This window comes from Diceros bicornis, chromosome 29 (genome assembly GCF_020826845.1).
Source record: "Diceros bicornis minor isolate mBicDic1 chromosome 29, mDicBic1.mat.cur, whole genome shotgun sequence".
NCBI classification, from domain to species: domain Eukaryota; kingdom Metazoa; phylum Chordata; class Mammalia; order Perissodactyla; family Rhinocerotidae; genus Diceros; species Diceros bicornis.
Window position 1 is genome coordinate 25,822,797 of NC_080768.1, and position 11,508 is coordinate 25,834,304.

General features: G+C 37.6%; 1 protein-coding gene across 1 annotated transcript in view; it reads left to right on the forward strand.

The window, feature by feature from the left end:
* Positions 1-11,009, forward strand: part of LONRF1 (LON peptidase N-terminal domain and ring finger 1) — a 31,522-nt gene extending 20,513 nt beyond the window's left edge. The window contains exons 8-12 of the mRNA XM_058525110.1: positions 1,010-1,131; positions 3,607-3,765; positions 3,882-4,044; positions 7,020-7,172; positions 9,676-11,009. Of these exons, the coding sequence (XP_058381093.1) occupies positions 1,010-1,131; positions 3,607-3,765; positions 3,882-4,044; positions 7,020-7,172; positions 9,676-9,834 (756 nt within the window). The 3' untranslated portion in view covers positions 9,835-11,009. The remainder of the gene's footprint in view (positions 1-1,009; positions 1,132-3,606; positions 3,766-3,881; positions 4,045-7,019; positions 7,173-9,675) is intronic.
* The last annotated feature ends 499 nt before the right edge of the window (positions 11,010-11,508 follow it).

Genomic DNA, 11,508 nt, shown 5'->3' on the forward strand with positions numbered 1-11,508 from the left:
TCTTTTTATCTTATCTTGTGATTGTCTCCCAAGAGTTTTTCCTCACTACTTTTATTAAATAAATTTGTATTGGGCATTTTCTTTGTCCAGAATTCTGTGCATATACTCTGACCTGGTCCCTGGCCCTATGCAGTTTTTAGTTTAGTTGCAGAGACATAATGTATGCCTGTCCATGTAATACAGTGCCAGGGATGGTAACGGCCTTTTATATGGTAAAGGCAGTAAAATATGGGGTTCTTGGGAGACAGAAAAATAATTAAGGAAGACTTGATGAAAAAGGTGAAATTGGAGCCAGACCTTGAAGGCTAGATCGGCTTTCATAGGTAGGAGTGAAAGAGATTACTTTCAGCAGATGGCATAGAGAATGACACAAAAATGCGTAAGGGTGGCACTTTTTCAGAGTATTAAGAGAGTGGGACAAAGGTACCATTTTATATAGAGTCAGAGTCGGTGGGTGAATCATATAGGAAAAACAACCTCTTGATAAGGGTCTAAGTGATAGTGGGTTGACCATGGAAGGAGAATCGGAAAGAAAAGTTATCTGGAAACTCTGCCACTGAAATTGGGAACAAAAAAAGGGGAATAGTTTTGTTTTTCTTAAATAAGCCAAATGCATTATTTTCTTTATTCCTTACCTTATTTTTGTTTCTCAGTTAAAATGCTAGTTTTGGGTACCCATGAGCTGTCAGATGGAAATTGGTGTGGGAGATGGCAGGGGCAGGGCTGAGTGCTACTAATAAAGGATTTGTGATCATAGCAAGACACAGGTCTTACATACAGTGCTTAGTTCAAGTGGCAGCCATGTATTTTTAATGCTCTTGAGCAAAGCCGCAGACAGGTTTACCTGTTTAGCCTCCTCCATTGTAATGTTTCCCCTCACTGATTATATTTATTCAGAATTGAATGCATAAATATGTAATAAAGGCTCTAATGTATCAGTTAAACTGTGTTGCCTGTTTTATACTATAGGAAAAAAAATACTGGAATGTAAAATAATATTGTCTTTTAGTATCTGGCAGATAGGAGGTACTGTGTCACACAGCTGTTGGAAGAATTAATAGTGAAGTATCTGCCTGATGAGCTGTCTGAGAGAAAAAAAATATATGATGAAGAAACTGCTGAACTCTCACAGTAAGTTTCTTCTCATAAAAATTAACATAATCAAATTACAAACTACTACCCTTTAAGACAGTAAGGAGAAACCTTCTCACAGCAAGCTGGATCCTGTCTTTAAGTTCAGCCCAGTCTAGTCCAAAGCATATTTTAAATGAATATTGGTCAGCTTCCCCTGTCCTCAATAGACAGAATTTTTTAAAAGTTCATTTGGTAACTTCCGCATGTTCTGTTAGGAATTATTGACTCAGTTCTTTGCCCAGAAGCAGTATGTTAGGTCGGGGAGGGATTTCCTGCAGTGACATCAGGCAATGGAATTGGGAATGGCGAGGTGGAGCTGGTAAGAAGGGTTGCTGGGAACAGCAACCCTCGGGTATCAGGGCTGGGCAGGAGGAAGGGTGAGGATAAGTGGCCTGGATTGGTAGGCAGTTTAGCCAGTTAGAGGTTTGGAAGGGGTTGGGTCCTTGAGGCCTGAGACTGAAATTGGAAGGGGTGACTTAGGGGCCAAATTCTCAATTATGAAGATGCTGACTGGTAGCTGAATTGAGTTAGTAACAGACCGGTGAAAAACCTGGAGGTAACCTTGGGATTCAGTGGTACAGACCACTGTTAAGAGAACATAATGGCTAATTGGGCCTGGATAGGTTGGACCTGGTTTTGTTGCTCTGTGTAGTATCTTTCTTTCTTGTGCTTTAATTCTTCTCTTCTTTTCCCTTCATGTCTTTCCCTCTTTCACCAGTCATTTGAGCCTCTTCAAATTTCTTTCATAGGTTTTTAATTTCTCAGCTCTTTTTCTTTTACTTCCTTTTAACTGGACACACTAAAGAACAGATTGTAATTTTTATATGCTATTTCCATTATTTTCAAAATATAAATCGAACATTTTATATTTCTCACTTTCTATGGATAGATTAATTGAGCTTGCAGAGTTTTCTTTTTCAATATGTGTCCATCAGATGTCTTCATTGGGCAGTGGCCTCCAATAGAAGAGAGATTTCCAGTCTTTTCTTTATAAAAATTGTTACTGATTCATCTTCCCAAAGAATCGATATTTTGTTGTGTGATTTTATGATAGAAAATATTCTGATGTCAGGGTTATGAACCTTTTTGATCAACACTGCAGAAAGCTGGATATAAGAAAGCTGCAGGTATATTTTTGAAATCTTAAACATAGTAACATGAGCAGACCCCCCACAGAGGAGTGGAATCCGTGAGTGACAGATGGAGTAGTAATGTCAGGGGAGCTGATGTGATGGAGAGAAGCTTGAGGGAATCTTGCTGCTTACTAATGGGGCTGTTTTTTAAGGGATAGTTCATCTCCTGGTATTTAGAAGTCTTGCTAATTAATATGTATACTGGGTTTTTTTTTTCAGTTCTTAACGTTCATAAGGAGAGTACTCAGTGATGGTAGAATACACAGTTTTAAATGTATAGGAATTTGTATATTAAATATGTTTTTATTAAATATTCCACATAAGTATTTTGTGGTCTTTTTGTAGAAAATATAAATGATTCAGGGGGAAAAAAAACCAAGGTATAATCCAAAAGGAATCACTGTTGGCATTTTGGTATATATCCTTCCAGATTTTAGTATATATAAATACATTTTAAACAAAGATGAGATCATTTTATTTAGATTATTCTATAACCTTTTTTTCTCCTCAATATAAACATTTAAGCATAGTATCCCATTTTATGGTTGTGTCATAATTTATTTTGCTGGTCTTCTCTTTTTGCTTCTAAGTTTTGGCTACTATGCACAGTGCTACGTTGAACAATCTTATAGTACTTGTAGAAACAAACGTGAGCCTGTGGGTTCAAAGGATATGAACACTTTTAAAGTTTTTGATTTGTCAGCCAGATTCTTCTTCAGCAAGGTTGTACTTCAGATTGCTCCCCGCACCACAGGTTTTATCCATACTCTTGCCAAAGCTGGGCGTCGCCTTCATCCCTCTTGTTTTCTGCCAATCTGGCAATGAAAAAGCTTGTATCATTTTAATTACCTGGAAAAAATGTTATTGAATTATCTGCTTTTGATAGTGTGTTTGAAAATATTTTAATACCTAGGAATTTTTTATAATTTGCTTTTTGTCCTTTGTGGGAGCTCATTTTTTCTTACTGTTATCTAAGAGTAACTTGAAGTGTTTTATGGATAGAAGATATTAACTCTGTCATGGTACAAATATTTTAAACAGATTTTTAATATAAAACAGTAGTTATAATCAGTTGCTTTTTGATTCGTAAAGATGCTTAGCTCTCTGTGATAACTTGGCATCTCAAAATCAAATTTACTTGGATAAATAAGAGAATCACAAACAAATTTTTAGTAGTAATATTGTATCAGCATGAGCTTAATGAAAGGGATGCTGAGTCTTATTCACCTTATTTGGAGCTAATTTCTTTTTGTTTTATATTAATTTATTACCATTGCAAGCTTCACTCATTTTTGTTGTATGTTCTGATACATAATAATGAAATTCTTTTCTTCCTCAGCTTGACCAAGAATGTTCCAATATTTGTTTGCACTATGGCCTACCCCACTGTGCCTTGTCCTCTTCATGTATTTGAGCCAAGATATCGACTGATGATTCGGAGAAGTATACAAACTGGAACTAAACAGTTTGGGATGTGTGTCAGTGATACACAAAATAGGTATGCTTTTCATGTACTTAAATATTTTTATTTATCTTGGAGCTTCCTTTGAATATTGCTGAGAACTTGCGTGCTTGTTACTTGAACTTTGATATTCATTAGAGTTTTTCTTTTAGTTTTGCAGATTATGGCTGTATGTTACAAATTAGAAATGTACATTTCTTACCTGATGGAAGGTCTGTGGTTGATACAGTCGGAGGAAAGCGGTTTAGGGTTTTAAAAAGAGGAATGAAAGACGGATATTGCACTGCAGACATTGAATATCTGGAAGATGTTGAGGTATTAAATATTAAAATATTCTTTTCCAGCACACTTTGATATACTCTGTCCTAGGCATTGTATAGGCAGATATTTTCTAGGCACGTAAAACAGTTCTTCTTATCAGAGACCCTCCTCAATCCTTATGCAAATTAGCTCCAAGTTACCTTTTTCTTATCTTGCTCTTAATCATTGTGAGTTCCAGGAGAACTTGAGCTACCAGAACCCGGATCCTCTTCATTTCTACAGGCTTAACAACCAGCGCAGTGCCTAGAATGTATGTGTGTATTTGCATGGTGGGTACTTAATAATAGTTGATTGAATTGAATTTTCAACCCATCTAAGTTACGAGAGCACTAATCCCTGCTCTTTTTTTAATTGAATTTATTAGTAGTCAAAGCTGATGTAAACAGTAGATTGAAATTTGATGTAAACACAGATAATCCTTTAAGAATTGTTCTATTTATTAAGATATGCCCAAGATAACCTTAATGATAAAATAGACACAGTTGGATGCTGTGTTCAAACTCTAGGACATCACGGATAAAGCATTGTCAGTGTACTTATTGGTGAGATCTTACCTGGGGAGGGTGAATGAGTCCCTTTTAATTTTTCCAGTACCTACTTTACTGTCTGCAATTAGTTTAGGGATCTGAAAAATGATTTGTGATGCTACAAATATCAAATTAAAGGCAATTTCCTTTGGAAAGGCATTATAAAAACATAGATCTTCTACTGTCACTTGTTCATTGATCTATTTGGGCCCTTCATTTCAATCAGCGTTTATTGAGTGTCAGCATTAGGCATTTCTATGAACATTAGCTCATTGAATTTTCAGAACTTGATGAGATACTTACAGATGAGAAAAGTATGACTCAGAAGTATTAATTAATTTGCCTAAAATCCTATAGGTAGTGTAATAAAAATGATTTAAAGCCAGCTCTCTGGCTCCAAGTGCTGTGATTTATCATTGCACCATATTGACTCTCTGCTGATAAACTTGATTAGTCGGATATAGCCTCTCCTATCTTATTAGAAAGATGCTATGGGATACTTTCTTTGTGCACTAGGCCAAAAAAAGTATAGCGGGAGTTGAAATTTTGAGTTGATTGATACAGTCTGTGCCTTAGTCATCCTTGGTTAATAGAATCATTTGTTAAAGGCAGTGTTCTTTGTAAAACTAATAACTATTTTATTAGTTTTATGTAAATTTATATCTTCATATGTTGGATTTGATGACAAAACCCCTTGAGTATGTGGCTTAACATATGACTATATATAAATATAAATATATGACAATAGAATAACATATTGAAAGCATTATGGATTTGATGTTTAGAAAACTGAGTTCTCCAGGTCTTTGTGGTCTTAGGAACATCTAATAATTTTTCCTCATCTTAGCACCTCATCTATGTAATGATTTCTTGTCCATTCTGGAAAAGCTTCTTACATTTGTTTTTAATATCAAAGTCTTTTTTTTTTTTCTTAGTGTAGTAATTCTGTTTTCTGTGCCTTCTAATGAAATTTTAAATTCTATTATTGCAATAAAGAAAAGATCCTAAAACTCTAAAAGCTTGCTTTTGAAACTTCTGCCTGCTTCTTAGCCAACTTCTTTTTCCATCTCAGACTCCTATCATTTTTATCATTCCTTGTTTACTAGAGCCTATGGTTAGTCTCCTTGAATTTTGTAAGGGTGCAAAGCAGATGCTTTTTTCTTTTTTAACAGCTTTAATGAGTCAGAAGTTTATTTCTTGCTCAGATAAAGACCAGTGTGTGTTAGCAGGGGACTGAATCTTAATGGTCTTTCCAAGACCAGAATTCTTCAATCGTGTGGCTCCTCTACCTTTGTATTTATTTATTTATTTTTAATATGGTAAAATATATATAACATAAAATTTACCATTTTAGCCATTTTTAAGTGTACAGTTCAGTGGCATTAAGTACATTCACATCATTGTGCAAAAAGCAGATGTGTTTTAAACTTTAGTTTTATTTTTCATTTCAAGTCTTTCAAAAATAAAAAATGTGTTCTTTTGTCTCTTGTGTGCTATAGTCTTACCTTTTATATTTTGGAACATTTCAGAGTCCCTTTGTTGTTTTTATATCGAGTCATCCTTGAAGCACGAAAGGCTGAGTCAGGTCTGGTATTTGTTCTGGTTAATGTATAGGAAACAGAGCACTCCCTGGCACGTAGCGAGTGGGATATAAGTGTGTGTCACAGAAATCAAAATAAGATGGATGAGTTAACATCCCATCTTCCCACCTGCATTTTATGAGTCTCCTCCTCTGGATCTTAGTCTGGAAGTCTAATGCATTTAATTTTGCATTTGCGGTTTGATGATCTAATAGTCTGAAAGGTGAATGGAAGGATGATGGAGCCACAGCCTTGGGACAATACAGCAGGAGAAGTTCATCATTGCATAATTTATTCTCTGTGTTTTGATATACAGGCTTTATGGGCTAAGTTATTTGTTGCATTTTTTTGTTTTTGTTTTTTGACCCAGTTCCCTGGTAAAAGATGTAGTTATGCTGTCCTCCATCTTGTTACTGCTCTCTGCCGTGTCATCTGCACCTTGAACCTCCCCCAGTCTTTCCTTTTATTGTAGCAGCTGTATTCTTCTGCTTTTTTATTCCACTGCTTTCAAAAGCCTTTGATCCATAAAGACAAAAGGAATTCCGAATTCCCGTAGACCTCTGCCCCAGAACTCTCTCTCAGTCTTACCCCTCCCAATTGGGGCCTGTTAGTAGGGTTCTGCAAAACTGCATTGCTAACTCAGCAAGGCCAGGTGGAGATCAGCCCTCACTTCTTTCTTCATCTGGCCCATTGGCACTATGTGAGGCAGAAATATATGCTGTATATTGCATAAGAATAATATCCTCGGATCCAGCTCTGAAATAGGTATTCCCTATTCTTTGATGATTTTTTCTATCTCTGTAGGGTTGATGATATGGAGGAAGATTAGACTCAGGAGTCTTACTGACTGTTGTATTTCTAGGTTGAGAATGAAGATGAGATAGAGAATCTCAGACAGCTTCATGATTTGGTGTACTCTCAAGCCTGCAGCTGGTTTCAGAATTTAAGAGACAGATTTCGAAGCCAAATTCTTCAGCACTTTGGATCAATGCCCGGGAGGGAAGAAAACCTTCAGGTATGATGGCTTTGATGTTGTTTCCAAGTCTCACTTGTTTGTGAACCCAAATTAGTAGATTTTTAAGTTTCTTCTTTCGTTTTCCTTTTTGTACAGCATTTCCTTTGTCCACCCATCTTTAGACTCACAACTATGTTCTCCAGAGCAGTGGTGTCTACTATATTTTGTATAGGAAAAAGATGAAAATTGGTGTCAGCTGAGATGCCCATAGGCATGAGTGCCAGAGAAGGAGAAAGCCCTTAACTGAGGGTTTTCCAGAAGGAGGGATAAGGAATTAAAAATGGGACGTGATACCATCCAGAAACTGACCAGGAGACAACTATGCCTTTCAGCCAGTCAGCCTTTGCTGTAATTCTTTGACAGTGGAGAGATGTACCATTCTCTATACTTTTAAAAATCTTTTCTCACCTCTCATTTTATCCCTAACTTTTACCCTGTCACTTCCATTCATTATTATCTCTTCATGTTTAATATTTCACTCCTTGTGAAACTACTGTTCTTATGGCCTTGCTCAGGAACTTAGGGTTTACATTCAAGCTTAATCTAGGGGATGTATAGCAGGCACTTTCTGTGCAAGCAGATCTGTGCAGTAGGCGCTGCAGGAGGCATAAAAGAAGGGTCCCTATCCTGGAAAATCCGATTATGAACTCATCAAATCACTAACTTTTAGGCATAAGCATTTTGAATTGAATCGATTAAAATGCTTGTGTTCAGAAGGTGATAGGTTTCATAAAGGAATAACTGTAAATAGATACATGAAGATGGAGAGAGAATAGACCCTACTGGGATGCACATGCCTCTCATTCCAGTTTTCAAAGGTTGGCCTAAGTCTGTCTGAATCCCAACTGAATTCTTCACCCGAACTTGAAATTTCAAATTCGCACCATCTCCGAATTGAGTACTCATTCAGTGTCTAGCATATTACCAGTTGCCACATGTTCATTTTATCCTGGGTACCTCAATCTGATTAAACTTGATAGAAATAGTTTTTGATAAGCACAAAATTGAATAAGTAAGTTTTAAAAATTAACAAACCAACTCGTAGAAAAATTCAACATTACTTTCCCATCGCCTTTGCCACCCTCGCCGTTTATCACGCAGGCCTCTTCTGCTGCTTTCTTTTCGTCATGTTGCATAAGTCAGGATTCAGTCAGGAAAACAAAAGCAGCCACTCTGGATGTTCCAGGAGTGACGGGTTTACTGTAGGATGTAGAGTTGACCCAACTGTTGAGGGAGCTAGAGGAGTGGCAATCAAGGTCATCCTCAGGGAATCTGCCCCGCAGCCACAAACCTCCCCCTGACACGGGGAAGCACCGGGCTGCTCAAGAACTTGCGGGAAGCTGCTCTCATTCTTAGGAGCCCCAGGGAAGTCCTCACCAGTATCTCAGTCTGCAGCAGTGGAGCAGGAGGTTTTCAAGAATTCTCTGGAAAGTTTCTGCAAATCTCAACATCTGCCCACACAGCAACAGTCTCCAGGGAAGAGTGGCTTCCTCTCTTCCAACTTCCACATCTCATAGGACTGCCTCTCATTGGGCAAGTCTAACCTGGAACCATATGGGGGAGGGGATTCTGGGAAATGTAGTTTCTGACATGCGCAAGGGGGTGGTAGTAATACTGAGTTGAGAACAGACAGTACACAAATATAGACATCTAGTTTAATTCTAGAAGGAGCTTGTGGAGATCAACACTGATGTCATAGCTCCTTTTGTCATTCTGAAACTTCATGTTGCAGGTTCAATAAAAAGCAATTCGATGTGTAGTCAAGGTGGCTTAAAAATTCTTTTATATAAATTCCTAGTTCTTTCAATAGCCAGTAGTCAGCCCTTGAAACATCAGAGGGACTTCTTTGCTGGAGTGATGTCTATTTCTCAAATGAAAGTAGAAGCTGAGACTTTTTTTTTCTTTTAATCTTTCCTAGGATCCCACAATTCTTTGAAGAAATTTTAAAATATCAATTAATTTTTCTTAATTTTTTGAATATATATTTTAAAAAAGAGTTCTCAACGAGGGGCAGTTTTGCCGCTGTGGGACATTTGGCAATATCGGGAAACATTTTTGGCTGTCACAGCTGGGGAGGTGCTACTGGCGTCTGGTAGATAGAGGTCCGAGAAGCTGCTAAATGAGCTGCAGTGCACAGGACAGGCTCCATAACAAAGAATTATCTGGCCGCAAATGCCGGTACCCTGAGGGTGAGAAACCTGCTTAAAGGCAGGGCAACGCTGAGGGAAGAGTATCGGCTGCGGAGTCAAGCCTGGATTTGAATCTTGGCTCTGCTGCACATGAGCTGAGAGATCTTGAACAATTTGCATTACATTTCTGAGCTTCAATTTCCCCATTTTATATGGGCATAACAATAGCCTTCATTCCATGATCATTAAAAGAATTGAGATGGGACCTGACACAGGACAGTGCTCCGTAAAGACTGGCTTGTTGGTGGTTTGTTACTGTTGTTCTTACATAAATATTTGTCTTATTGATACTATAAAATGTCGATTATTTTTAGGCAACCCCTAACGGACCTGCATGGTGTTGGTGGCTCCTTGCAGTTCTTCCTGTAGATCCCCGGTATCAGCTGTCGGTGTTGTCGATGAAGTCTTTGAAAGAACGGTTGACAAAGATACAGCATATACTGACCTATTTTTCTAGAGACCAATCTAAGTAACTAACTACTTGGATCTTCCTTTAAAGTCACCCTAATCTGGCTGTGTAGATGGCCAGGTTGTCCGCTGCCTTTGCACATCCAGTGCTGGTTTGAGAAATGTAATGAAACCATTCTGTTTTTTGTTTTTCTTCAACCTCCTGAATCATGTGGTTCTGCAAATGAATACCTTCACCTAGGACTGAGACCACTAAGAACTTGCACAGAAAAACACACACTGACTGTGTGTGAAACCTCTGCATTGTGATGGAGTTGCACTATGTACCATATTCTAAAATGGAATGAGAACTCTGTGTATGTGCGTGAGACGTGTGTGTGTGTGCGTGTGTGTGTGGGTTGTATGTGTGCATTTTCTCTGGCTTTAAAATTTTAAAAGAAAAAAAAAGCCATAGAGAGCAGAACTTACCGAGGGTCGTTTATTGCCCACGTTTACAACAGTAGCGATACAAGGTTTTGCAAATTGAATTTGCCTCAGATTTATCTGTCCTAATGCTTATATTTGCACAAGTATGTAAACTACGGTATTGAGTATCACTCTCTGTTGGAATACTGCTCTTGCTGAACTGTCTTGACCATTGACTATGACACAGTTTCTTATTTATGTAAATACTTGCATCCCAGTAGCCGACGGGCACTGGGTGCCGAACCTAGAGCCAGTTTTCAGGAACAGTTGCAAACCTGACATGGTACTGTGCATCTATTCATAAAACACTTAAAACTGTGAAAATATGGTTTACATTTAATTGTACATAAAGGTAAATGGAGAACTCAATTCAGTACCAGTTAGTTTGTACATTTTAGGGGGCTTTTCACATTAACTGCCCATTTATGTAATTTATAGTTTGACAGGATGTGTTTGTTTAAAAAAATTACATAGTATAAACTCATTAATGATCTGGGGGAAGAGAAGCTTAATGTAGAACTAAGCTTTTAAAGTACATTTTATTTTTTAATTCTGGTCTCGGTGCAAATGTTAGTTATGCCTTATTCATATCACAGTTAGATCGCCATGCTGTGACATGGTTAATATTCATGCTGCCCTAGATACTTTTGTAATTATTTGTTGCAAACTTGTGACTGTCCCTATTAACTTTCTTTTATGTAAGTAATTTGTAAAAGTTTCTTAAAAATTTTGCTTTTGCTTATTTAATTTTGAATAAAAGCTAAATTCATAAGAATTTTTTTCTTAAATTTTAGGTCAATGTCAAAAAAAATCAGTGGAGGAATCAAACTACATATAGTAAAGAACAGATGAGTTTTGCTTATCTGTTTTGTGCCATGAGATGTAAGCTATAGCTTTCAAAATGCTTTTTTTGGTCATTTTTTTGACCGAACAATGCAGTGTCTTAAGGAGGTTTCAGGCCCTAGAACCATGCTCTAAAGGACTATTTTTCATCCTTTTGAAAATCCATGTCTCAGGCCGGCCCAGTGGCATAGTGGTTAAGTTGGCATGCTCTGCTTCTGCAGCCGGGGGTTTGCGGGTTCGGATCCCAGGTGCAGACCTACTCACTGCTCATGAAGCCATGCTGTGGTGGTGTCCCACATACAAAAATAGAGGAAGATTGGCACAGGTGTTAGCTCAGGGACAATATTCCTCAAGCAAAAAGAGGAAGACTGGCAACAGATGTTAGCTCAGGGCCACTCTTACTCACCAAAAAATAAATAAATTAAAAAATA